The sequence below is a fragment of the Chiloscyllium punctatum genome, chromosome 1 (assembly GCF_047496795.1).
Source record: "Chiloscyllium punctatum isolate Juve2018m chromosome 1, sChiPun1.3, whole genome shotgun sequence".
NCBI classification, from domain to species: Eukaryota; Metazoa; Chordata; class Chondrichthyes; order Orectolobiformes; family Hemiscylliidae; genus Chiloscyllium; species Chiloscyllium punctatum.
The window spans coordinates 42228545-42252449 of NC_092739.1; the positions used below are offsets into that span (position 1 = coordinate 42228545).

The following is a 23905-nucleotide window of genomic DNA, read 5'->3' on the forward strand; positions in this document are numbered from 1 at the left end:
TGTCCTGTTAATCAGTTTACATCAAGATGGTGGAATATTTATGGCTTTAAATTGATTACAAGGTGCTGAACACTTTCTGGGCTGAATTATTTTATTTATTAGCATTGCTTTTTGGGGATAAAACACAATCTCCTCCAATGCCTATTTAAAGACAAATTGCATGGATATATAGCTCTGTGCATTGCTTTAGAATGCTGGCTGTTTGAATATTACTGGATTATGTAATCTTGAAAAAAAGGTTCAAGGGGCCTTTGTGTTTATAAATCTACATTTATAGGGATTTCCATAAGGCAATTGCGACAGACTTCCATAAGAGACTGAGAGTTAAAGTCAAACTTGTGGAAATGATTTGCTTATCGAGAGATATGTAGGACGAAAAGGGAGATAGGAATAAAATACTGCACGTGCTGTAATCTGTACTGAAAACAAATGCTGAAAATCACAGCAGGTCAGACAGCATCCATGGAGAGAGAGCAAGCTAACATTTTGAGTCCAATTGACTTTATCAGAGCTGAAGTGAAATGTGAGGGGACAGCATTTAGGCTATGGGGCAGGGATGGTAGTGGGTGCCAGGTGCTCATGGAGAAAAGATGTAAATAGTTCAGTTTAAGTGATCGGAATGTGCTAATGGCAGAACAATAGTGTGTCTACCTGCCAGACTTGAAAGGGTTAGAGAGACGCACAAAACTGCAGCTGCTGGAATCCACATTAGACAAGCAGGAAGCTGGAAGAACACAGCAAGCCAGGAAGCATCAGGAGGTGGCGAAGTCAAGTTTCAGGTGTAATCCTTCTTCAGGACTTGAAAGAGAAAACAGTCCCACTGAGGTGGGTGGTGGTGGGGCTGGGGGAGAGGGTGTGATAACAGAGAATGTAACAAGTAAAGCTAAAAAAGACAGAAGGAATGGACATTGGTTCACAATTTAAAGGTGTTGAGCTCCGTATTAGGTCCAGAACACTGTAAAGTGCAAACTCTGAAGATGAGATGTTGTTCCTCCAGTTTGCGCTGTGATTCACTGGAACACTGCAGCATGCTGAGGACAGATATGTGGGCATGCGAGCAGGGCAATGTGTTAAAATGACCAGCTACAGGAAGGTCAGGGTTCCTGCTTTTGTACAGCCTGAAGATGTGCCACTAAGCAGTCACCGGGTCTGTTTGGTTTCTCCAATGTAGAATAGGCCACATTGGGTGCAGCAAGTATAGCACACCTTCAGTCTGTGCAAAAGCAGGAACTCTGACCTTCCTGTAGCTGGTCATTTTAACACATTGTCCTGCTTGCATACCCACATGTCTGTCCTCAGCATGCTGGAGGATTTGCTGGAGAAGGTACAGGTGAAATGCTGCTTCACCTGGAAAGAATGTTTAAGCCTTTGGATGGTGAACAGTGAGGAAATGAAGGGATAGGTGTTGCACCTTGTGCAGTTACATGGGTAGGTGCCACGGGGTGTGGTGGGCGTTAATGGTGGTCATGGAATAGACTAGCATGTCCCAGAGGCAATGATCCCTGTGAAATGCAGACGGGGGAATGAGGGGAAGATGTACTTGGTGGTGGTGATCTGCTGGATTTGTGTGGAATGGCAGAGAATGACCCTTTTGGGATGAAAAGTGAGGACAATGGAACCCCCGATCACAGTTGAGTGACAGGAAGGGGCAAGGGTGGAAGCACGAGTGATAGATGTTTTCTCCAGCAGCAGCCTACACCCATCTCCCTCACACCACCCCAGCCGCCCACCCACACGATAACATTATCAAAGATTATTAAAGACCATACACAATAAGATTATCAAAGGAGGCAGGAAACATGTTTCCGCTGATGGGTGAGTGCCGAACCAGAGGACACAGCTTAAAAATACGGGGTAGACCATTTAGGACAGAGATGAGGAGAAACTTCTTCACCCAGAGAGTGGTGGCTGTGTGGAATGCTCTGCCCCAGAAGGCAGTGGAGGCCCAGTCTCTGGATTCATTTGAGAAAGAGTTGGATAAAGCTCTCAAAGATAGTGGAATCAAGGGTTATGGAGATAAGACAGGAATAGGATACTGATACTGAGCCATGATCATATTGAATGGTGGTGCAGGTCGAAGGGCATTATGGCCTACTCCTGCATCTATTGTCATAGATGCTGACCCCACCACACTTCACTATGGCTCTGATGAAAATTGATCTGGACTCGAAACGTTAGCTTGCTCTCATTCCATGGATGCTGTCTGGCCTGCTGTGAGGTCCAGTATTTGTTGCTTTCAGAAAGGGGAACTACTCCAATTGGCAAGTTGCTACTGCAAGCATTCTATGTGGATCTGTAATAGTGCATCAGTTATTCTTCTACTTAATGACCTGGATGATGATGGAATGATCCAAGTCTGACAATGGCAAAAATCAGGCAGCATTATTAGTGATATAAACGAAAGTATAAAATTAAAGAGATTAAGAATTTATATGATCAAAACAGTGGCAAACGGAATTCAAAATAGGTCAGTGGGGTAATCCGGTTTAGACCTAGAAAGAATAGATAATTAGTATTTGCATTGAAACAATGGAAGTGGAAGAGGGAGATTTGTTAGCGTGATACCTGAGGTTAACTGATACCGCGGGTTAAGTTCCACATAATGATGAGGCACATTAGTGTTGTTTTTCTTGAAATTTAGAATGCTATGGGATGGTTTGATGGTTTAGAGATTTTAAGAGTGAGGCAGAAAGAGAGAAATTATTTTGGTGGTTAGAATAACTAGGTCACTGCGATAAGAAACATTTTTGGACTGTGGAGGAAAAACTGAGCGTACAGGAACTTAATCTCTTTGAAGAACTGGCATGTTTGAGAGAAACGTGAGTGGTTGCCTTCTGTTGTACGGTTATGTGATTTGGATGAGGTGCTATGACATTGCAGTTCCCTGCAGATTCAAACCGTTAAGGTGAGGCAGCAGTAGAAAGCCAGAAAACAATTGGAAACTTAATATGAATGTGACCTATAAGTGGAACTCCATCCTGCAATGTGCAGCATCAGCTTCACGAGAAATTTCTCTATCTTTTATTCAAAGTCAGCATGCATTTGTGTAACATGCAACTTTTGGATAAATTTATCCTGCAAAAAGCACAATCTAGTTTGTTTTTTGGCTGGTCAGTAATTAGTGAAGTGTGGTGGGGTCAGCATCTATGACAATAGATGCAGGAGTAGGCCATAATGCCCTTCGACCTGCACCACCATTCAATATGATCATGGCTCAGTATCAGTATGCCAGAAAGCTGGCCTGATATTTACTGTAAGGAGTTGCCTAATTATTAACTTCCCTTCTGCTGCAGTGATAAATCCTTACTTGATTTATGGGATTAAACAGTCAGATGGGGTTTAATGCTAAACTGTCTAAATTAGACTAGAGATATTTATAGCATCGGAATACTGCGGCAGCCTTGCCTATTTTATACTCAAATTAGGTGATTGCCCTAGAGGGTAATTAGAACTGTACACCACACAGTTTTGCAGTCTCCATTTGTCTGTGCCTTAGTGTAAAGTGAAACCATCTCAAATTGCCTTATCAAAGTATCACAGCCTGCAAGTTTATTTTTTGCAGTATCATCCTTGATGGGATTATTTACAGCACTGACTGTTCAACTTTGGAAACATTTGCTAATTAAAGATCAGAAGTGATGTGGAAGCACTACTGCTCAGTGTCACAGTTGGTTACTTTTTTGTAAACCTTTTCAATTTATCTCTCTCTTCCTTTTCACACTTTTTGTTTTGAAGAAAGTGACTCCTGCTGGTGTGCAGGCTATACCTCCATGGCTCTGCAGATTAGCTTGTGGTCGGTTTAATGGGGCTAAGTGCTGCATGGGCATAGCAACCAAGCTTGATTGCATCCATCATCGAAATGTCCATGTTCAAGTTTTTCTACACTGATCACTCGATCTTGATCAAGATTGAAAATGTTGTTGAACATTTTTGTTCAACGAAAGTTCAGTGAAACCAAAACCAATTGTAGAGGCCTAACTGCTCAGCCTGCTGCTGCAAGCCAATTATGTGGTTTTTACATTGTCTGGTTTTATCAATCTTCTTCGCCCCCCCCACCCCACCCCGGCCAATTGATAGCTCTTGACCTCCAAAATGGAGGTTTACTTGAAACCCGAGGCAATTACAGAACTTCCCTGACACACTGTTTAGGAAATGTACTTCTCAGCTACAATTTTTTTTTGTTAAAGCAGATTTTGTTCATTCCTTCCAAAAAAAGCATTTAGTCTTTGGAAAAGAGAACTTTTAAAGGGCATGTAGAGTAAACAAGGATATGGGTTGAAGAAGGTAGCCTCAGTGGTCAGAAATGTTTACAGACACTTGATGGGGCTGAATGGCTTTGTTTTGTGCTGTGACATTCTGTAGGAGTTGTAAATGCACAAACTACCACAAAAGTTGTTATGCTGTGTAATCAGTATTAAGTTAGCATTTAAATACAGAAAATTGAAAGCAGTTATGTGGTGAAGAAAATACTGACAATGTGCCTTCTGATGCATGGTAATTTTAGCAATTTGCTTGTAAACAGCTGATGTTTTAACACAAACTGCTTGAAGATGTTTTCCTAATCATTTTAGGATTCGCACCTACATCACCACCTGATTAGCTTGCAGCAGTACAGAGAAGGTGACATGCTCTGCATGCAAAAAATTATCACGCCAGAGTCTCTAAACAAAATTGGATTTTTTTTGAGGATTAGTCAAGTGCAACTTGAAATTTGGAGGCTTATTCTTCAGATTAAAATATTTAATTAACGGAAGCATTAGCGTTTAGGATAATTTATTCACTCAATTACTGATCCTCACTCTTTTGTTCCTTTGTATTCTGTCCACTTGGATCTTTCACTTAATCACCTTCAGTATTAGGATTAAGATTCTGTGATATTACATTAAATATATATAAACCAGGTTCAATGGTACTCTTTCTATTTTTACTCTACTCTCCATTCAAATGGTCATTATATACATGAACAGTAGTCTTCCTTCAATTAGAAGTATGTATCGGATCATGTGTTAATTGAGTTAGAATCAGTTGGCATGAGAGTAGTTTTTTAAAAAATCGATTAGATTACATTAGTGTGGAAACAGGCCCTTCAGTACAACAAGTCCACACCGACCCCACAGAAGCGCAACCCACCCATACCCCTACATTTACCCCTTACCTAACACTAGGGCAATTTAGCATGGCCAATTCACCTGACCTGCACATCTTTGGACTGTGGGAGGAAACCGGAGCACCCGGAGGAAACCCACGCAGACACAGGGAGAATGTGCAAACTCCACACAGTCAGTCGCCTGAGGCGGGAATTGAACCCAGGTCTCTGGCGCTGTGAGGAGAGAAGAATAGAAGATTTCGATGTCTCTGATAATTACAACGCATATTTTTGTGTTTTCCATCATTTTGTCTTAATTTTTTTCATGGTCTTAGTATGTTAAGTGTTTAATTCGGCCACACAATTGTGATCGTTTAACAATTCTTTAATGATTAATGTCCAGAGATGTCTGCAGAAGAGTTCTGTCTGGCTCATACCTCCAAGGTTTAACATGAAAAGCGATTCAACTATGGGGGCGAAAATATTGTTTTTATTCAGTATATTTCACGACTGCAGGAGATCCCTGCAGACATTAAGCGCTTTTGGAATGTAGTCAATGTTGGAATTTTGAACATGTATGGACCAGTTTGTTCCCAGAGAACTCCTACAAACAGCAAAGTGATAATAAACATAAAGTAGTTTTTAGATACCTTGGAGTGTCCGTGATGAGGAATGAGATGAGATAAGTATTCACTTCTATTTCTCGCAATAATTATTAGGTGTTCCTTAGTTGGATTTAATGTCTTTCAAACACCCAAACTCCTTCGGCATTAATCTCAAAAGAACATCCTGAAAGTGTTCCTGCTATGACATCTTGCACATTTTTATATATATGGTTACTATAATGACATGTAAATTTTTGTGATGAACTGCAGGTAGCTGTGACATTTGAAGCTATTTCTATGATGATGTAAGTGGGTGGCACAGTGATTAGCACTGCTGCCCCTCAACATCAGGGACCCGGGTTCAATTCCAGCCTCAGGCAATTGCGGAGTTTGCACATTCTGCCCGTGTCTGAGTGGGATTCCTCCAGGTGCTCTGGTTTCCTCCCACAGTCCAAAGATGGACTGGTATTCCTGATGAAGGGCTTTTGCCCGAAATACCGATTTTTACTGCTCAGATGTCTGCCTGAACTGCTGTGCTTTTCCAACACCACTCTAATCTAGACTCTGGTTTCCAGCGTCTGCAGTCATTGTTTTTGCTAAGTTGCCCATAGTGTCCAGGAATGTGTAGGCTAGGTCGTGAGAAGTGTACGGTTGCAGGAATTGGGGTAAGGGTCTGGGTGGGATGCTCTTCAGAGGTTTGGTGTGGACTCAATGGACCAAATGGCTTGCTTCAACACTGTAGGAGTTCTGTTCTGAGAGAATTGGATTGCACTTCCTAAAGCAATCTGAAATTGAAGCTTTTATAAGCAATAAAGTGAGTATATGATTATGAAGGGTTTAGAGGGATATGGGCCAAGTGTGGCAAATGGAACTAGGTTAGGTTAGGATATCTGGTCAGCATGGACAAGTTGGACCATAGAGCCTGTTTCTGTGCTGTACATCTCTGATTCTGATTCGAGAGAGAGGAAATACTCTGGATTTAAACTTGGGTTATAATATTCAACTTCACTAAATTCTCTCAAGATTTTGTGGAGCCAGTTTTGAATTTGAACCTTGATTAGAGAGAGATTCTATGCTTAAGTGGGCTGCCACACAAGGAGGATGGAGAATTTTTTATGTTGATATATTATTTGTCACATCCTTTGTGTTATAAAGCGCTTCAGATCCTGTTCAGTGTGGTTCACCTGTGAGATGGATAGTCTTCAACAATTTACATTGGGTCATATGTTTTCTCATTCCACATGGAATGGATGATTTAAAATCAGATTTACTGTGCTGTTAAAAATGAGCAGTTTCTGATATAAGTAAAATCATTTTTTGCATAAAGACCAAACAAAACTTATTTCATGTTCTCAGGACATTCCAAAGGGTGTCACAAGCTTTGATTTGTTTTGGACATATAATCATTGTGGTAATGTGGCCAGTTGTTAGCTGTATAACTGGAGACCTAAGATCAACTTGTAATAATATATACTGTGTTGTTGTACTGACCTACGACTCAAGCCAAATCCCAGGTCAAACCAGGGACGGAGCTAAACCTTCATCGTAGAACCATATACAAGTTACAGCACAAAATGGCCAACCAGCGCATGTTTGAATAAACCAGTAATCCATTCTAATCCCATTTACCAGCACCTGGTCCAGAGCTCTGCAGGTTACAGAACTTCAGGTGCTGATCTAGATTCGTTTTTAATGACTTGAGGGTTTCCACCTCACCACCAAATCAGGGAGGACGTTCTAGATTTGCGCCACCATCTGAGTGGAAATGCCTTTTGTCTCGTCATCGCTAATTCTTCAAATTACCTTAAATCTTATGCTCTTGTAACTGACCTATTTATACGGATTGACTGTGCTCCCTGTCCATCCTAATCCATTATTTTGTCCAGTTGTACAATTAAGTTTCCCTCAGCATCCTCTGTTCTCAGGCAAACAATTGCACAATTCAAATATTCTTGTACAATTTCAGTATTAGATTCCTGCTTTGTAATCAGTAGCTTACCCAGTGAAAGAAAGCTTCACACGTGGTTTGCCACCTTTATCTACCTGCCCTGGCACCTTCAGAGGCCTGTGAGCATGCACCCAACGTGGTCTCACTTCATCTAACTCTCAATACCTCACTCTGCCATTTCTTGGTTATTGTCTTGCTTTGTTTGCCATCCCTGAATATGTAACTCTCATTTCTCTGGATTGAATTGTTTATGCCATTTGCCCCCCTCCTCAACCAAACTGCTGACGTTTTTGTACGTACACCAACCATTCTCTTTACTATCAACGACCTGGCCAATTTTTGTCATGTCTGCAAATTTCCCAGTTGAACCTCTCACATTTTAAGTTTAAATCATTCACATAGCACAAAAACAAGGGACCCAGCACTGAAACCTATGGAACACTACTTTCCATTTGCCAAAACATCCATCAGCCATTGCCCTCTAATGCCGGTCACTGAGTTAGTTTTGGATTCAGCCTGCAACATTCCGCTGTATCCCATCGACATGAATTTTTCCAAATGATCTGCCACGTGTGGGACCTTGTCATATACCTTGCTGAAATCCATGTAGACAACATCCACTATACTACCCTAATCAATTCTGTGATAATTCCTCAAAAAATCCACTTTTGATGAGTAAGATGCATCCTTTCCTGAACCAAGCCAAGCTGACTATCCCTGGTTAATCTCTGCTTTTCCAAATAACATTACTGGAATTAATGTTGAATGATAGTTAATTTGATGACACACTGCCCTGGGATCATTTTTGACTAACGGTAAAACATTTCTTTCAGTTCTCTAGAGCCGCATCATTTTTGTGGTTCAAAAAAAGTCTAGATTCACTGAATCTTTGAGGATTGTGCTGGGATTATAAAAATTACATTGCATAGTAGACAAGAAAGTATTCAGTTTGTCAACTGATGGGCTTCAGATTGGTATGACAGGTCGGCGCAACATAAAGGGCTGAAGGGCCTGTACTGCGCTGTTGACAAACGGAATACTTTCTTGGCATTGGCACTGTGAGGCAGCAGTGCTAACCACTGTGCCATTGTGCCACCCATGTTCTATGTTCGAAAAAGATAATAAGGCCATTTCTGAATTTCTGGAGATTTTACCAATTTTCATTTGCTAACCCAAATGACTTTGCCAAATCAAAACTCAACGCCAGAGACCCGGGTTCAATTCCCGCCTCAGGCAACTATTTTGTGGAGTTTGCACATTCTCCCCATGTCTGCGTGGGTTTTCTCCGGGTGCTCCGGTTTCCTCCCACAGTCCAAAGATGTGCAGGTTAGGTGAATTGGCCATGCTAAATTGCCCGTATTAGGTGAAGGGGTAAATATAGGGGAATGGGTCTGGGTGGGTTGCTCTTCGGAGGGTCAGTGTGGACTTGTTGGGCCGAAGGGCCTATCTCCACACTGTAAGTAATCTAATCTAATCAGAAACTTAGAACATTACAGCGCAGTACAGGCCCTTCAGCCCTCGATGTTGCGCCGACCTGTCATACCAATCTGAAGCCCATTTAACCTACACTATTCCATGTACATCCATATGCTTGTCCAGTGATGACTTAAATGTACTTAAAGTTGGCAAATCTACTACCATTGCGTAAAGAAACTACCTCTGACATCTGTCCTATATCTATCACCCCTCAATTTAAAGCTATGCCCCCTCGTGCTCTCCGTTCCCAAACTTGGAAAAAGGCTCTCCCTGTCCACCCTATCTAACCCTCTGATTATCTTACATGTCTCTATTAAGTCACCACTCGACCTTCTTCTCTCTAATGAAAACAGCCTCAAGTCCCTCAGCCTTTCCTCATAAGACCTTCCCTCCATACCAGGCAACATCCTCGTAAATCTCCTCTACACTCTTTCCAAAGCTTCCACATCCTTATAATGCGGTGACCAGAACTGTACACAATATTCCAAGTGCGGCCGTACCAGAGTTTTGTGCAGCTGTAGCATAATCTCATGGTTCCGAAACTCTATCCCTCTATTAATAAAAGCTAAAACACTGTATGCCTTAACAACCCTGTCAACCTGGGTGGTAACTTTCAAGGATCTGTGTACCTGGACACCGAGATCTCTCTGCTCATCTACTCTAGCAAGAATCTTACCATTAGCCCAGTACTTTACGGCCACTCCGACCAAAGTGAATCACTCACACTTGTCCACATTAAACACCATTTGCCACCTCTCAGCCCAGCTCTGCAGCTTATCTAGATCTCTCTGTAACTACAACATCCTTCGTCACTATCCACTAACCTTAGTGTTGTCTGCAAATTTACTAACCCACCCTTGTACACCCTCATCCAGGTAGTTTATAAAAATGACGAACAGCAGTGGACCCAATATTGCGGTACACCACTGGTAACTGGACTCCAGGATGAACATTTCCCATCAACCACCACTCTGTCTTCTTTCAGCAAGTCAATTACTAATCCAAACTGCTATATCACCCACAATCCCAATCCTCTGCATTTGTACAATAGCCTACTGTGGGGAACCTTATCGAACACCTTGCTGAAATCCATATACAGCACATCAACCGGTTTACTCTCATCTACCTGTTTGGTCACCTTCTCAAAGATTGTGTAAATTTATTTTCAGGACACTTGAAAATGACCTCCAAATCAGCAGCAGTGATGACAGTGATGGAGATCAGGTTAGTCTTTGATTTTCTGTGGAATGTCTATCATCTAGATAAAAACTCTTGCAGATGCTGGAAGTCAGAAAGAAAAATGGAAATAGTTGGAAAAGCTCAGCAGGTCTAGTAGCATTGTGAAGAGGAAAGCAGAGTTGCTATTTCAGGTCCAGTTACCCTTCAGAACGTCGTATTCTGAAAAAGGTTCACCAGACTCTAAGCATTAATTCTGCTTTCTCTCCATAGACCTGCTGAGCTTTTCCAACTATTTCTGTTTTTTTTCTTTCTGTAATCTAGGCTCTGCTTAGCTGAGTTAGCTTAGAGGCCTGTTGTGTGGTTCAAGATAGTATCAAAATCATCGACTCAAGGTTCAGTTCTGGCTGAAATATACGAGGGTCCTGCCTCATGATTGATTATAGTGTCGTGCCTTGAGCTGTATAACTACTTGTGTTTCTTTAGCAGAGAGAGATATCTCTATGATCCCTATATCAATTTCTATATTCTTCTTCAATAAATGTGAAAATGAGTTGTTTTAAGGGTATCTAAGTAGTTTGGAAGGCATGAATGATGTAAGCATACTTTAAGATGTAGCAGACTGATTTTGCTTGCTTCTTTTTTCACCTCTTCTCCCTCCCATGCCCACTATTACTTCCCTTCACCCTCCTCTCCTCCCCCACACCTCAAATACAGGTCATGGAAAAGCCAGTGCCTATTTCTGCCCCTGAAAGGTACATTTATTTTCTGTTCAAATTTGTATTTTGATTTTTGCCTGTTCGAAATGGTGTCCTAAGGCATACTTCAAATGATGCTTTCCTTTCATGTGCCTTTTCACAGTAAGAAGCAAATCATTATTAAATCCTGATTTGCTTCCACACACCAACACTTTCTCGAGCAGAAATTCATCAGGTGATATCTGGAGATGGGGCTGTGCCAGATTTCTTCCCCCTTCTACCTTCCCCAAAAGCAATTGTGCTGCTTTAACAGCTACCCCAGCTGACCTCAGTTGTGTTGTTGGGCCGTACACGTGAAAGCAACTATTTGAATATTTATACGTGTGGAAGACCAAACTGATAAAGTTGGAACAAATGATGAACTTTTATCTGAACAAGGAATTCAGGTCCATCAGGCTTAAAGCTTAACAGTAGACTCTCATGCCTGTAGCAGTGTCGAGTTTTTTTTTTAGTGAAACCAAACAGCAGCATTTGGGGCAAGTGGGACAATGGGAGAGTGTAATATGAAAATCTGGAATGTTTCTCTCCACCCACCATTTGGTGAATAAATTTGTCCTTGTTCGGTGACAGAGGGAAACGAGGGAAATCCAGTCCAGTTAACCTGATTCCTGTGGTGGGGAAATTGTGGCCTACAATCAAGGATAGTGTAACTGATCGCCTCAAAAAAAAATTTCCGTTAATCATGGAGAGGCAGCATAAGTTAGTGAAGAGTAGATCACACCTGGCAAACCTTTTTTTTTGGGGCAAAGGTGGTGAACTGATTTAAATACAGAGGAAGCTCAGTTATTCGGCATTTGATGATCTGAATTTCGGATTATTTGGCAAGATTGCAAGATCCTGACACTTGGCTAAACTATGTTATCCAGTATTCAATTAACTGACCGAAATACTCCCTGCCTGTGTCCTTCGGATAATTGAGGTTCCTGTGTAAATGCATCGCGTTTGTATAGACATCCAGAAGGATTTTAATAAAGTTTCACACAAGTGAATGTTATGTAAGGTGGAAGCCCATGGAATTTGAGGGCAAATTACTGACATGGATAGGAAATAGAGAACTGGAATAATGAGCAAGTACTCAAATTTGCAGGAAGTCACTAGTGATATACTATAAGGATGTATGCTGGGGTCTCAGTCATTCACAATGTTCATGAGCAATTTTGGTCATGACCTGAAATGTCAAATATCCAAATTTGCTACTAATTCAAAATTGGTTGATAAGCAGGAGGCAGGGGGAACACAGTAAGCCAGGCAGCACCAGGATGGACAGGCAGGAGGCTGGGAGAACACAGCAAGGCAGGCAGCATCAGGAAGTGGATCAGTCAACGTATCGGATATACAAAATTGGGCAGCATTGTAGACCAAAGCATTAAGTTACAACAGTATGTTGATAGATAAAGGAAATGAGCAAAGCTGTGGCAGATGGATGGAGTATGAGCAAGAATGAGCTTATTCATTTTGGACCAAAAAAATGATAAATCAGAATTTTCTTTTTTAAGAAGGCACATGTTAAAACAGTGGATGTCCAATGAGATTTGGGGGCTTGGTGCATAGCTTATTTTTACAAAAAAGCTGCAGTGAGGTGCAGAAAATAGTCAAGGTGGCTAATGGAATGCTGGCCTGTAGATATTAAGAGCTGGAGTATAAAGATGCAGAAGTTATCCTGTAGTTATACAAACCCTCAATGGATTCCACTTAAGAGTACTTTCATCAGATATGGGCACCACACCTTGGTCAGGATATTTTGGCCTTGGAGGGCATTCAGGGTTATGAGGAGAAATTAGACAAATTCAGCCTTTATATTCTAGAATTTTGAAGATCCAGGCGTGATCTAATAGAGGTTTTCTGAATATTAACAAGAAAAGATAGCGCAGATAAAGTATTTCCACTGGTTTGAAGAACCTAAAACTGGGGGCATAGTCTAAGAACTAGGGCTGGGCCATTCAGGAGAGATGTTAGAAAGCACTTCTGCATACGAAGATTAGTGGAAGTTTGGAACTGTCTTCCTCAAATGGCAGCTGATTCTAATTCAATTGTTAAATTTGAAATCTGAGGTAGATGAATTTTTATTGAGCAAGAGTATCAAGGGATATGGTCCCAAGGCAGGCATATGGAGTTAGGCCACAGATTAACCATAATCCTATCAAATTGCAGAGCAGACTTGAGGGCCCAATTGGCCTACCCCTGATCCTATGTTCCTGTAACTCCTTTATTTTATTCAATATTCCACATTGTACAAGATGCATTTTGCTGTAAATTGAACTGTTTTGGCAATGCAACCTTTGTTCTGGTTCTCAGTTGGTGACACTAGTCAAAAACCTAGAGATAACTAGATACTGTAACACCAGGATCTTCAATTGATTTCAGTTCTTATACCGTTGAGGGAGTTGGTCCTGCATGTGTGCAGAATGCTACTTTTATCCAAATTCAATGTTGCTATCCAAACATAGGTCCTCAACACTACAAGATGCCTCAGCAGAGATTTATTCGCAATTTTATTTCTAGAAGCAGTGTAAAATGTCGTCGATGCTGGTGACCATAGAGAGTATTTTTCCTGTGATTGAAATTAGACAAATCAATGGGTTTATAGTTCCTTTTTACTGAAACATCCAGTTTTTGAAAATTGGAATTATGTATTTCTCCAATCTCAATAACCAATCCCAGACGATAAAGATATGAGTGAAGCAAGTATTTCATCTCTCCCCTAATAGGAAGGTACGTGGACAAAAAGACATGTATTTTGAGGCTCTGAATCTGATTGAAGATCCTCAATTTTTTTTATATAGATTTCAAATTAGCAGTGCAGTTCATTGCTCATTATTGAACATTGCCCACCAGAATTTATACTGTTGCAAAGGAATTCATTTCAGACTTCTGCAGTGCTCTGTGATCTGTCCTGAGCAATTCTTCAACAGCTCTATGCAATTGTATACCTGCTTTCAAAACTTGAACGACGTCTTTACCATATGAAGGTCTTTATGCTATTCAGGCCTAAACTGAGATCGCTTCCTTTGCAGCATTTAATAATGCTGGTTTTTAAAGACCTTGTCCCGCATCAGACCCTGGCATTTTCTAAACCCTGGTACATTGTGGAATAGCTAATTGTGACACGTGATACAGTGAACAATCCAGATCAAGTACAACACTATTAGACCAAAGACATCGTTAAAGGCAGACTGTTCGTGAAATGTAATCGTTTACCAGGAATGATCTCCATTCGAAACATTTGTCATGCACGTGTAACATTTTTTAACTTAGGCATGGCATTGTAGATTTTATGACTGTTCCCATAATATTGAAGTAATCTTGAACTGGGCATATAGAAAGCAAATGTTATGACTGTTACAAGTTTTTTTTTGTGCTCAGTTCTGTATTTCATTATGTGTATTGAGTTTGTGAACCCAGTTCAATTTCTGCTGTGTGCTGATCTCAGCTGGCATATTAACGGCAGGGCTATATTTTGCCTTCATGTCTGCTAGCTTTTTTTTAAAACGACAATGATTACTAAAATAACAGTTGATAAAAGAGAAATACTTTCACTTAACTAAAACAAATTATTTCATATCTAGGACTAATTAAAATGTATGAATGGGTAAAATTAACAAATGGAAATTGCTTTGTGATTAAACTTACTAAATGTGCTTTACACTAATCCTGAGCTTGATTGCTAAGAGAAACCACAGTTTTAAGAGTAGTTTAATTATTCTAGATTACTATTAATGCCTTGAATGATCATAATATCTTGTTATTCCACAGAGCTTCCTTGATTTCTCAGAGGGATGAAGCAATATCAAGACATTCCAATGGCGGATTAAACAACTTGACTGAATCTGAGAATTCTTCTGGTTCTGATTCAGAGACTGAAAGTAGCTCCAGTGACAGTGAAGGAACATCAAGAGCTCCAACACCTGAGGTGTGTGTGACAGTTAAAGTTGCAAAATGAACATTTAGACTTGGAGTCGATGTCGTCCTCTCCAGACAAAATTCGATTGTGAGTGACTGCAAGAAGGAAAGAGTGACTCCTTGTTGAACACAGTTACCTGCCCTGAACCATAGCAGTTTGATTTTGCAGTAGAAAATTTGCATCTTGACAACTGGAGTCCAATCACTGCACTAATATTACTTGCAGCAGTGGTGGGGGGGGGGACAGGTGCCAACATGGAAAGTGATCCCTTGCAGAATATTAAATTTTAGTTCTGATGCTTAATTTTCAGAATCAGCTTTTTACATCTCCTCTTTAGAATTTGCTTTTAATTTTAAAATGGATGCTGTTTCATGCAGTACATTTTCCAGCTTGAACCAGTTCATTTGCTTAATTTGTATGCAAAACAGTCATCTTTTCTCATCTGAGAGCATCAATCTTTGACGTAGAAAGTGACCTTTTGCAAGGAGCGGTAACTGAATTCTGCAACATGAGAATATGGAGACCGTTTGCAATTGAGTGCTTTGTGCCTGTTGAACTGTTCAGTTAGCTCATGGCTATCTGTGTTTTAACTTCTGTTTTCTCACCTTGTTCCCATGAACTCCAGTACAGTTGTTGTAGCAATATAGTACCTGAATTTGTGAAATAAGAATGGTGTTGAAAAGATGGATGTAGTTGGCAAATAAATGTTGTCTTCTGTCCAAGAACCTAGGTTGTTTATGTGGAAGCCTTGCTGATGGAGACTGAAATGATGACTGGACTTTCTTTTCTGATTTTTTTTTTGGTATTTCTTTCAGTCAAGTTTTTAAAATATCCTTTAGGGTCATGGAGTCATGGACATGTGCAGCATAGAATCAGACCAGATATCCTAAATTAATCTAGTCCCATTTGCCAGCACTTGGCCCATATCCTTCTAAACCTTTCCTATTTATATATCCATCCAGATGCCTTTTAAATATTGTAATTGTACCAGCCTCCTCCACTTCCTCTGGCAGCTCATTCCATACACACACTACCCACTGTGTGGAAAAAGTTGCCCCTTAGGTCCCTTTTTTAAATCTTTCCCCCCTCACCCTAAATCTATGCCCTCTAGTTCTGGGCTCCCCCAACCCAGGGGAAAAAAAACCTTGTCTATTTACCCCCGAAATTATTTTAACGATCTCAAGATTAAAGAATCTGAGATGAATTCCTTCATTCTGCCTCTGTTTTCATGTGTATTTCTAGTTCATTTTTGGAATTGCTTCTGTTTAAAATGCATAAGCGTGCATGATTTTATCAAGGCAATTAAGTTTTGTGACTTTTAAAAAAAATGGCTGTAACAAATTAAACACGGAGGACAAGCCGTTGTTGATGCAAATATCTGTTAGTCATAAATAATAAAATAGATTTGTTTTGAAAGTGTTCTAATATTTCCTTTGTATAATTATTAAATGGTGACTGAAGCTGCATCTAGTGCCCCTAAAAGTTGTGCTATATTTATAGTAGAAAACAGGAGCAGAGTGATTAATCTGGTAAGCTTCTATAAGTAGGGCATTGCTCTCATCTTTGTGCACTGCTTCACATCATTTTCTTTAATGCTGTAGAAATCATTTTCTCTTTTACCATTTTGAAATGTATTTTCTTCCATGTTTCACTTCCAATTTCCAACAGCCAGTTCTGTGCTGGCATTAAGAAACCATATACAGAGAGACCTCAGTTATCCGAAGGGCACCGGTAGGGAGTATTTCCTTCGGTTAATCGAATGCTGGATAATCTAGTTTAACCAGAGTTTAAAAATCATACATTACCAGGTTATAGTCCAACAGGTTTAATTGGAAGCACACTAGCTTTCGGAGCGACGCTCCTTCATCAGGTGCGCAACTACCCGATGAAGGAGCGTCGCTCCGAAAGCTAGTGTGCTTCCAATTAAACCTGTTGGACTATAACCTGGTGTTGTGTGAGTTTTAACTTTGTACACCCCAGTTCAACACCGGCTCCTCCAAATCATAGTTTAACTACGCATCGGGACTTGAGATCTTGCTGGATAATTGAATGCCGGATAATTGTGGTTCCTCTGTAATGTACACCCAAAAGAATGACAGCCAAAATTCTCAAACTCTAATCTATTTACTTGCATTGAAAATGCGCACTTGTGGGTAATCCACCCACTACAGCCTGTATTTGCTTTGAGGTTCTGGTACAACATGGGATATGAAAGTACTAACTTAATTCAGTAAAATTTTGTAACTGTTACAAGTTGAATAGGGATCTGAGTGTTTCTTCTAATATCTGTAGTTGTTAGTCATACATATTGCACTTTTATTTATTTACATATTTGTCTTGTCAATTGGTTTATAGCCTGATCCTTCACCAGCAAATAAATGGCAACTTAATAATTGGATAAATCCAAGCCAATCTGCAATGTCTACTGACAGCCACAGTGAGTTAATGAATGGGCACAATTTTCAAGACAGCCAGACATCTGAAGCAAAGGATGGCCATGATTGTAGTGGCTCTAGCCGAGAGAAAACCGCGCAAGAAATACCTTGGAACAAAAGTGAGTGGCAGAACTCCCCTGCTGTGCATGATGGCAGCACTCAGCAGCAAGCTGTCAGTAAAAACCAACCCAGCAAATCTGTTAAAACTCTTGTGCCTGAAGCAAACGGAGGAATTAAAGCTGAAAATGAACCTTGCACACATGGTGATAAAGACCAAACTTCCACAGGGCAGGCCAAAGTGAAAATAAAAGATGGGCAGCGGTCGAGTGAGAAAAGGCAATCTGACCCCTCAGCCAAGGTTTCATCTGAAAAGAAAAAGCACAAGGGTCCTGGCCAGAATTTTTTCAAATCCAAGCAATTAATAAATAGAGACACTTTGTCCACAGATCAAGATTCCAGCAAAGGTGAGCCACCTTCGTGTTGTAGTCTGCCTCCTGCAGCCCTTTCACCTCAGAAGCAGGAATGTGATGAAAATGGAGTTAACATCAGTAAACCAGTCAGGGAGGAAAGCAGGACTACCTTCCCTAAGTGCACTGTTGAGGTCAGGAGTGCAAACAAGTCCAACGTCAACAAATCTGTCACTAAAGCCAAAGAGGTAAACAGGACTACTTTGCTCCATCCTGCACATGAGGTTAGGGAAGAAATACGGACCAGCATTGCGAAACCTGACTGTCAGGTTCGGGAGGAAACCTACACCAATATTAATAAACCTGCTGGTAAGGTCAAAGAAGAAAACAGCAGTAGTACCAGCAAAGCCATTACAAAGGAAAATAGGACTAAACCGAGTAAACCAGCCAACCAGGCAAATGACAAAATTCTCTCAGATCAGGTTTTGCCTATCAGGAATGTCGAGGATTTGCAGTCATCGACAAAAGACAGTAAAGTTCACTGTTCTCTAATTGTAAAAATTGATTTAAGTTTGTTGTCAAGAATCCCATCATTGCCTGGCAAAGAGAGTGAACAACCCAGGAACCGTGTTATGAAATGTACAGGCCAGGAACAATTGAAGGAGAGCAAAGAAAGTTCATCCAGCAAGATCAAGCGAAAGCATCCGGTGAGTTGTTCTTTTTCTTGCTGTTCCCTTTTCACTTGCACTCTTTGCCCAGACATGATCGGCTGATAAATTGTTGGCAAAAGTCATTTGTGGCAGGAAAGAGCAAGTAGTATTGCTGAGAGGATTTTTGTGTTGCTATCGAATGTCCTTATGGTTTTAAGGGGGCTTATTTACCTTCTCATTTTCATGCTAAATTGGGGTGTAAATGTGGGTGAGCCTTTTCATGAACCTTCTGAATTTAATTGCAACACGAAAGTTGACGCAAACACTTTTGCCTTGGTGCTGCAGTGGAGTCAGCTTGAGCGCTATTGCTTATTATGCCAAGTAAGGTTGGAGTGCAGGGAGTAACCACAGGCTGCTAAGGTGATTCTTCACAGCAATACGAGATTATTAATTTAATGCCCTCCGAGTCTTCAAAGAAGAAACAAATGGATCAAATGCACTTTATCCAGGACAACAGCTATAGAATATGCACTGAAAACATAATGTTTCCAGCATAAAGCAGTGATTTCATTGGTTAGCTATGTTTTCATCGGTGTTAGGAGATGCAATTTCCACTTAAATTTAAATTTGCAAAACTGGAATTGTATTGCCTAATGCTTATGATATATAAGTTTCTGATCTGTAACAGATCTTGGCCCCAAACCAAGGTAAATAGAGAGAACCAGAGAGGTTATCGTCATTATTTTGAGTATTGCACTCCTGGCACTGTGAATTCAAAGTAAAAGTGCTTTGACATTTCTTGTCTTTTGTTGCAAAATACAGAAGATTCTCTCTTTGCAATAGTGGAATGAGGTCATTTCCTTTACGATCGATGTGTAAAGTAAACACAAATTGTTTTTACTCTGGTTGAGAGGCTTCCAAGGCTCCCCAACAGAGGAATCCAATGCATGCCATAAACATTGATGTAATTTTATAGAGAGCATATATGTGAATTTTAGGTGCTCTTTCTATCTGTTCTCTACCATGTCATTTTTTTCCCCCTATAACTGTGTGGATGAAGCTTTAGGTTGTCTGTTTTTCCATAAAATTTGCAATCCATGCAAAGTGTAGAGCTCCGTCTACATGAATCGACAACCAAACACTGACTTTTTGATCAAGAGAAAAACTTGGGTTCTGTCAACTGCTTAAAATGGGAAGGATATATTTAAGATGTTTTATCAGATGTGCTTTGGTAGTTGATGGCCTTGTGGTATTATTGGTAGACTGTTAATCCAGGGACCTGGGTTCAAAACTCACCATGGCAGATGACAGAATTTGAATTCTGTTTTAAAAGAAAATCTGGAATTAAGAGTCCAGTGATCATGAATCCATTGTTAATTGTCTGAAAAACCCATCCGGTTCAGTAATCTCCTTTTTAGAGAAAGCAGCTCCCATCCTTACCTGGTCTGGCCTACAGTAATGTAGTTGACTCTTAACTGCTTCTGGGCATTTAGGGATGGGCAAAAAATACTGGTTGGCCAGTGACATCCGCTTCCAAGAATGAATTAACAAATATATATACCTGCAGTGGATCTATAAGGAACATAGCATTAGTATTCCAAAGGCATTGCCAAGGTCTGTGAAAGTAGCCCAATGCTTTCTGCACCTTTTGCTAATGCTTGCTTGTTCAATATTGGTGGGAGCAAGTCCAGAAGTGGTTTAGAAGCATCGTTCCATCGTTCCATTTGATTCCATCGTTCTCATGGCAGTGAGTTCCAGGTTATAAGGTCATTGGACAGTCAACTAATGGAAGCAGCTTATCTTTATCTGCCCTTTCTAAACCACTCGATCTTAAATGCCTCCATCAAATCTCCCCAGCTTTTCTCATCTAAGATTGTTGCTAGAATCATCCATTCATGAAACCATTCTGAGAAATGTCTTTGGTGCCCAGTTATGGATCCTTGTCATACCTCCTAAACTCTGGCAACCACATTTGGATGTACTGTTCTGGAAGCTGCTTAGCCAGAGCTTCATAAAGGTTTGAACATTACTTTTGTTGTTTTTGTACTTAATGCTTCCCAATGAAGCCCAGGATTCCATCTGTCACTTTCAAAGATTACAGATGGAACCCCACCCCTCCCCAACCCCTATACCATCTGTCTCTACACACATTTTAGAACTATGCCATTGTCTAGATTGGCTCTCCCAATCCTTTCTGCCAAAGTGCATCGTCTCTCTCGCTGCTTTGCAAAATTTCATTGGCAACTTGTTTGCCCAACTATTGACCTATCCTGTGTCTTTTTAAAGTTTTGGTATTGTGTTCAGATTTGCCCCTCCAAGTTTGGTTTGAAGTTATTAAAGTTTTGCTCAGTGTTCCAAAATCTAAGTCATTAATTTATACCAAAATAAAGTGCAGGTCCTAGCACTGATCCATAGTCCCCATAATGGTGTGGTCTAGTCTGAAAAATAGCTATTTACAATGATTATCTGCTTCCTATCCTAAAGCTGCTTTTTATTCAAGCTGATATTGATCCTTCTCTTCAGCAAGCCTCAAATTTGTTAACAGTTTTCTATGTGGTACTTTGTCAAATGCTTTCTTAAAATCAACATAGACAGCATCTATTATTTTCCACTTATCAAACCTCGTTATTTCAGCAAACTATTCAATTGAATGAATCAACTGCAATCTGTCTTTTAGAAACTGGTGCTAATTGTTAATTCAAGCCACTCTGCCTGGTGATTTGCTGTTCCTGAATCATTATGTATCACCAGCGATTAAACAATGGGCCTCTGATAACTCTCGAACCCACCTGGGGGAAGGGTGTCACACTTGCGGCTGTCCAATTCTCTGCACTGCCTGCATCTCTCACTTTTACCCGTTGACTTTCACCTCTCCATTTCATCTCCCATCTGCACTCCTGTTAGCACCCTAAACTTTATTATCATGGCAGTGCTGGAGGAATCAACAGCCATTTATTTCTACTAAACAAAAGTGTATAGCAGGAGTAAAGCTCTTGCCCCTCTTTTCCTGCACATGGTCACTTGTCTGATATCTATAATTTAGATATTGCACTGGGGTATGCACTTTTTACATTATTATTTTATTCCTCTAGTTAAAGAATTATATGTTCGTGCATTTCTATACATATGGGTGCAAAGTGCCACATCACTTACTACCACACAACAATCTGGACATCGAAATAACAATGGATTTGCCCACAACAAACTCAAATCCAGAAATATATTTCATGAAGCTGCAGTATTTCTGCGCATCACAACATAAAACTACTGGAACTGTCTTGAGTATTGAAGTTAATGTCTTGTGGTACATTTTCTATCCTTTTTAATTTTTTAATACATTTCTGGTTGAAAATGTTTTCTGTTGGAAAACTGATTTTTTTTCTTATATATAAAGAAGTCCAGAATCTCAGTTGAGAGGAACAGGGTTTCATAGGACAGAAACATCAAATCTGCGATATCCCTTTGAAAATGTTGTGCAATTCCTCCCCCTTTCCTGTATTCCTGACAAAAAGACCTGTGCGGTCGCTTCTTTTTGGATGTGTGCTTGCATCTACTTGTATATCCCTCTTAAATGTTACTGTTGAATCCATTTTTGACCACCCTTTCATATGATGTATCCCAGATTATCTTAACTTGCCAAGCTTTTTGTTTTAGAAACCATTTCTTCTCTTCCCCATCACATCCCCCATTCTCTGTACCCATTCCCACCCCAGGTTTAACACTGAACCAAAGATTAGATTTAGATTAGGTTGGTCAAAGTGCTGGTGTTTATTGGAAGAGGGGGAGTGAGCAGAGGGCGAAGGGAGCACTTCCAAAGAGCTGAGGACCAAATATTAATGGTGAGGTGAAGACAGCGTGTGCAAGGTTTGAAGGAATGCAGTATTCTCACCGAGTTAGTGGGCAGAAGGAATTTGAATTGCAGAAAGGGAATTTTGAAGTCTTTGCTACATGCTAGTACATTTGCATTGAGTGGGATGTGTTGTGGCTTATAATATGGGCCCAAAGTTCTGAGTGAGTTTGGATTTACGTAAGCCTGGCCAGGACAGCACTGCTACTGCAATAACTATGGAGCCAACAAAAACATTATTGGAAATTTTAACAGCAGGTATACAAAGACTGGTAAAGTAATGGTGGTAAGAACGAGGGATGCTTGTAATGGAGTGGCGATGGGGTTGGAATCTAGCTTAACAGATGGCGGTGGAATAGGGCTTCTGAGCCTGGGGCTTGTCTGCTTTTCTTTTCGTTCTTTTTCCTTTTTCTCCCTCCTTGTTTTTCTTTCTTTACTGACCTGACCTCTTGTTGAAGAGCTCGGTCGCTGCAAAGGCATCTGCAGCAACCAGTCAGCCCAGCGTGGACTCGTGGTGTCTGAGGCGAGTTTGGGTTCCCAATGGCAGCCGCGCCCAGTGCAGATTCATGGAGGTGGCAGCAAAAGTGAATTTGGGAGATGTACGCGACCCTGTGGTATAGATGGCATCTGCATTGGCAAGGGGTGACGATGGAGGCATGGTGGTGGTGCTGCTGAGTGGCAACTTTCCTTCCAGTGGCACAGCGAAGGGGATTCAAGCCAGGCCACCATGCCCATGACCCATGTTGGGGCACTTAAGAAGAGAGACTGTAAAGTTGAACACTTTTTCTTTAATTTTTTTAAAAATTCTTCTTTCTTTATATTCCATGTTTTGGTTTATTTTTGGTTTTAACACAGTGCCAGAGTGTGGCAACACTATACAAGATTTTTTGATGGATTTTGTAACAAATAAATCAAATCAAGCCACATCATTGGCTGACTGGGACGCCAAGGTTGTGGAAGTTTTGGTTCAGCCTGAGGCAGCAGCTGGAATGGGAGATGGAATTGATGGCTAAGACAGGAATTTAAGGTGAGAATGCAGACACTGGCTGTAGGTTGCCTAACGCTTAATTGGCAGAAAATTCTGGTCTAATGCAGATGGTGAAATCAGCAACCATGTCATTTGTATATGCAACTTTGAAAAGTTGCAGTCATGTGAAAGCACTAATCACGATTCTAATTGCAAGAGAAAATGATGCAGCCAACTGTAATGGTATTACTTTGTAATTGATTTAAATCGGCACAAAAATCAATCTTTAAAGGAAACCAGTTGAACCGGTGGTCAGCATTCCTATGGAATTTGGGTTCATATATTAGACTTCTTCCCGATCACAGTTTTACTGAGATGAAATATAGGAATGAAAGCAGTAATCCCCTGCACTGCAACTGCCTTGCCCCCCCCCCCCCCCCCCCAACCCAAAAGAATATTGTGGAGAGTTGTCGTTGTCTGCAGGCAGGGACCCAACCAAATTCTGAGAATACCTTCTCTGGCTGTTGGCCTATCGCAGTCCCTGCAGTGGACAATGCTCTGTGCAACAGGTAGTTCCTCCCCAGATGTCAAAAAGCCACACCAGGTAATAGTCCCTCATTGACTGTGAGACAGGTTGCTGAAGCAGGGC

At 40.7% G+C, this 23905-nt stretch overlaps 1 protein-coding gene across 5 annotated transcripts in view; it reads left to right on the forward strand.

The window, feature by feature from the left end:
- LOC140453678 (AF4/FMR2 family member 1-like) overlaps positions 1-23905 on the forward strand; it is a 164260-nt gene that overhangs the window by 116134 nt on the left and 24221 nt on the right. For all 5 annotated transcript variants that reach the window (XM_072548713.1, XM_072548695.1, XM_072548829.1 and 2 more), the window contains 4 exons: positions 10285-10339; positions 11009-11046; positions 14803-14959; positions 17306-18499. In XM_072548713.1, the coding sequence (XP_072404814.1) occupies positions 10285-10339; positions 11009-11046; positions 14803-14959; positions 17306-18499 (1444 nt within the window). The remainder of the gene's footprint in view (positions 1-10284; positions 10340-11008; positions 11047-14802; positions 14960-17305; positions 18500-23905) is intronic.